The sequence below is a fragment of the Colobus angolensis genome, unplaced genomic scaffold (genome assembly GCF_000951035.1).
Source record: "Colobus angolensis palliatus isolate OR3802 unplaced genomic scaffold, Cang.pa_1.0 Scaffold51, whole genome shotgun sequence".
Classification (NCBI taxonomy): domain Eukaryota; kingdom Metazoa; phylum Chordata; class Mammalia; order Primates; family Cercopithecidae; genus Colobus; species Colobus angolensis.
In genome coordinates, this window is record NW_012118599.1 from 9,804,686 (window position 1) to 9,808,926 (window position 4,241).

At 40.0% G+C, this 4,241-nt stretch overlaps 1 protein-coding gene across 1 annotated transcript in view; it reads left to right on the forward strand.

The window, feature by feature from the left end:
* The window catches only part of TNFRSF21 (tumor necrosis factor receptor superfamily, member 21), a 74,240-nt gene extending 70,329 nt beyond the window's left edge, over positions 1 to 3,911 (forward strand). The window contains exons 5-6 of the mRNA XM_011960273.1: positions 146 to 374; positions 2,486 to 3,911. Coding sequence (XP_011815663.1) covers positions 146 to 374; positions 2,486 to 2,715 — 459 coding nt within the window. The 3' untranslated portion in view covers positions 2,716 to 3,911. The remainder of the gene's footprint in view (positions 1 to 145; positions 375 to 2,485) is intronic.
* The last annotated feature ends 330 nt before the right edge of the window (positions 3,912 to 4,241 follow it).

Consider the following 4,241-nt stretch of genomic DNA (forward strand, 5'->3'; position numbering starts at 1 on the left):
ATCTGATGTAAAGTCAAATTTTAAAATGTCTCCACACACCAACATCGCACAAGTATACATATGTAACAAACCTGCATGTTATGCACATGTACCCTAGAACTTATTGTCTATATATAATAATAAAAAAAAATGTTCCCTCCTACAGCTGGAAACTGACAAACTGGCTCTCCCGATGAGCCCCAGCCCGCTTAGCCCGAGCCCCATCCCCAGCCCCAACGCGAAACTTGAGAATTCCGCTCTCCTGACGGTGGAGCCTTCCCCCCAGGACAAGAACAAGGGCTTCTTCGTGGATGAGTCGGAGCCCCTTCTCCGCTGTGACTCTACATCCAGTGGCTCCTCCGCGCTGAGCAGGAACGGTTCCTTTATTACCAAAGGTACAGGCATCTCAGCAGACCTCACACACGCACTTTAAACCCCCCAAAGAGCCCCTGGGATTTGTCCCTCCCCTTCCACAGTTCAGCTGTAGTTGAGAGGTGAGTCATCTGAATTACCTGCCCAGAAGACCAGTCCAAAACTTCAAGATACGCTGGCCCGAGAAAAACCTCGCCATTGGCTGGTGAAGACACGCCTCCGAAATCTTCACAGCTCACACTGCCTGGTGGAGAGCTATGGGCCACCCTTTGGCCTCATGATGCTATCAAATGTGTGTTTCGGGGAAGGCCTGATAAAATGTAGTCTGGCAAGATTTTTGAAAATTATTTACCAAGCTTGCTGTATCCAAAGATTTAAAGTTGAACTTATCTGAAGAGTCAGAAGTACAGGTTTTAGGCCGTGCGCAGCAGCTCATGCCTGTAATCCCAGCACTTTGGAAGGCCGAGGTGGGCCAATCACCTGAGGCCAGGAGTTCGAGACCAACCTAGGCAACAAAGCAAGACGTGGTCTCTACAAAAAATTAAAAATTAACTTGTAGTCCCAGCAGCTCCAGAGGCTAAGGCAGGAGGATCCCTTGAGCCCAGGAGTTTGTGCCATTCTGTTACCTGGTAACAGAGCAAGACCCTGTCTCAAAAACAAACAAAAAACCCCTAAACCAACAAAACCTATTTCGTTGAAATTTAACTTGACTACTGAGATTTTTGGTGCCACCTTACATTTTGTACCAGGGGCGAGTGCCTCATTTGCCTCTTTATAAGTCCAGGCTCTGGCTGGCACCATATCCAGATGGTAGGCACAATGTCCAAGCTTGAGCATCATTGATAAAGTGGGTCTAGCCAGGTGCGGTGGCTCACGCCTGTAATCTCAGCATTTTGGGAAGCCGAGGTTGGCGGATCGCTTGAGGCCAGGAGCTAGAGATCAGCCTGGCCAACATGGTGAAACCCCATCTCTACTAAAAAAAGAAAAATTAGCCCTCTGTAGTTCCAACTACTCGGAGGCTGAGGCAAAAGAATCACTTGAACCCGAGAGGCAGAGGTTGCAGTGAGCTGAGATCGTGCCACTGCACTCCAGGCTGGGTGACGAGAGCAAAACTTTGTCTCAAAAAAAAAAAAAAAAGAAAACTACAGGTTTTAGTGACTTAAAAATACCCTAAAATTCACTTTGTTAAACTACATTGCAAATACCAATATTTTAAACATTATGGATTGGTAGTTTTGGCAAAGAATTTGTAACTTTTAATTTTTAATATCGGTTAGGGAATTAGCATACACTATTTGTGACAGTTTTTAAAGAAATTTTCTAGTTTTGGGTAATTCCAGTTATATTTTAGTGAAAGGGTTATATTTGATATTTTGTGTATTTACAAAATGTTTTATTTACATATTTATAATTTATATACTTTATATATTTATATTAATCTCTTTTACATTTACATAAAATATTTATATTTTAGTTTATATTTCATGTTATATATTATATTTTAGAAAAAGTGCTTTATAATAGTAATAAAAGTTATAGTTCCTCATCCCAATGTAAGGTATGACCTGAGAAGAAATAATATTTTATTTACGTGTTTTTACTCTCTCAGCAGTTTAGTTCTAAAGTAACACAATGTAATCGGAAAGTCAGATAAGTAGACTACTTTGTCTTAGAATTTTTGATCATTTTGATTGAGGGCATATGTATATCTTAGTTTAGTAAACACATTACAGATAGGGAAAGTAGTAAAGGTTTTTTAGTTTTGTGTTTTTGTTTCTTTGGTTTCTTTAAGTATCTCACCATTCACCTTCTGAATTCCAAAATAATTTAGAAGTTAGTTAAGTCTAGGCAAATGTCACATTAATGATACCTCAGCAAGCCATTCAAGCAAGACCTTGCTGATCTCTATCAGGCAGATCTTGTTTGCTATCTTACACGTGCAATGCCAGTAAAAACTCTTGTGTTGTTTCGAACGTGCCAGAGGGTCACTCACTCTCTCACTGTAATGGAGGAAGGAGAATAATAGGCTGGGGAGGAAATAGATGTATCTCTCTCTAGGACTCCCTCTCCTTCCCCCAGGCCTTGCCAGTACAGTCACCTTACAGCTGTCTTTGCTTCCCTCTCTTCTCTGCAGAAAAGAAGGACACAGTGTTGCGGCAGGTACGCCTGGACCCCTGTGACTTGCAGCCTATCTTTGATGACATGCTCCATATTCTAAATCCTGAGGAGCTGCGGGTGATTGAAGAGATTCCCCAGGCTGAGGACAAACTGGATCGGCTATTTGAAATTATTGGAGTCAAGAGCCAGGAAGCCAGCCAGACCCTCCTGGACTCTGTTTATAGCCATCTTCCTGACCTGCTGTAGAACATAGGGTTACTGCATTCTGGAAATTACTCAATTTAGTGGCAGGGTGGTTTTTTTTATTTTCTTCTGTTTCTGATTTTTGTTGTTTGGGGGGTGTGTGTGTGTGTGTTTTTAACAGAGTATATGGCCAGTGCTTGAGTTCTTTCTTTCTCTCTTTTTTTTCAAATAACTCTTCTGGGAAGTTGGTTTATAAGCCTTTGCAAGGTGTAACTGTTGTGAAATACCCACCACTAAAGTTTTTTAAGTTCCGTATTTTCTCCATTTTGCCTTCTTACGTATTTTCAAGATTGTTCTGTGCACTTTAAATTTACTTAACTTACCATAAATGCAGTGTGACTTTTCCCACACACTGGATTGTGAGGCTCTTAACTTCTTAAAAGTATAATGGCATCTTGGGAATCCTATAAGCAGTCTTTATGTCTCTTAACTTTCACACCTACTTTTTAAAAACAGATATTATTACTATTTTTATTATTATTTGTCCTTTATAAATTTTCTTAAAGATTAAGAAAATTTAAGACCCCATTTGAGTTACTGTAATGCAATTCAACTTTGAGTTATCGTTTAAATACGTCTTGTATAGTTCATATTCATGGCTGAAACTTGACCACACTGTTGCTGATTGTATGGTTTTCACCTGGACACTGTGTAGAATGCTTGATTACTTGTACTCTTCTTATGCTAATATGCTCTGGGCTGGAGAAATGATATCCTCAAGCCATCAGGATTTGCTATTTAAGTGGCTTGACAACTGGGCCACCAAAGAACTTGAACTTCACCTATTAAGAATTGAGCTGTTCTGGAACACATTGCTGCACTTTGGAAAGTCAAAATCAAGTGCCAGTGGCACCCTTTCCATAGAGAATTTGCCCAGCTTTGCTTTAACATATGTCTTGTTTTTTATATACATATAGTCAACAGGTCCAATCTGCTCTCAAGACCTTGGTCTTGGTGGGATTCCTTCACCAATTACTTTAATTAAAAATGGCTGCAGCTATAAGAACCTTTGTCTGATATATTTGCAACTATGCTCCCATTTACAAATGTACCTTCTAATGCTCAGTTGCCAGATTCCAATGCAGAGGTGGCGTGGACTCCCTTTTTGTGGGCGGGGTTTGTGGGTAGTGGTGAAGGACCGATATCAGAAAAATGCCTTCAAGTGTACTAATTTATTAATAAACATTAGGTGTTTGTTACTTAAGTAGTCTGAGTGTATTTAATCGTTAAATCTCTTGCTTTGTGCATTTCCTCTAGTTGTGTGTTGATTAGTCTTTTGCAAAAGTATGTGTGTTCTAAAAACCTCAGCCATTCTAATCTGTAAATCATGGAAATTTGCAAAGGTTTGTGTTTGGAAAGGTACCTGGAGTTTTGTAGGGAGAGACTTCAGTGAAAACTACCAAGCATTTCCTAGTCTTTTGGGTTAAATCTGAGAATTCAGTTTTTGAGATTGTTCTTATTATAGGAAATGGGTAGATACCTCATTGTTCCTGAATAAGTTCAGAGGACTCTTATGGTCTTGAGGCAGG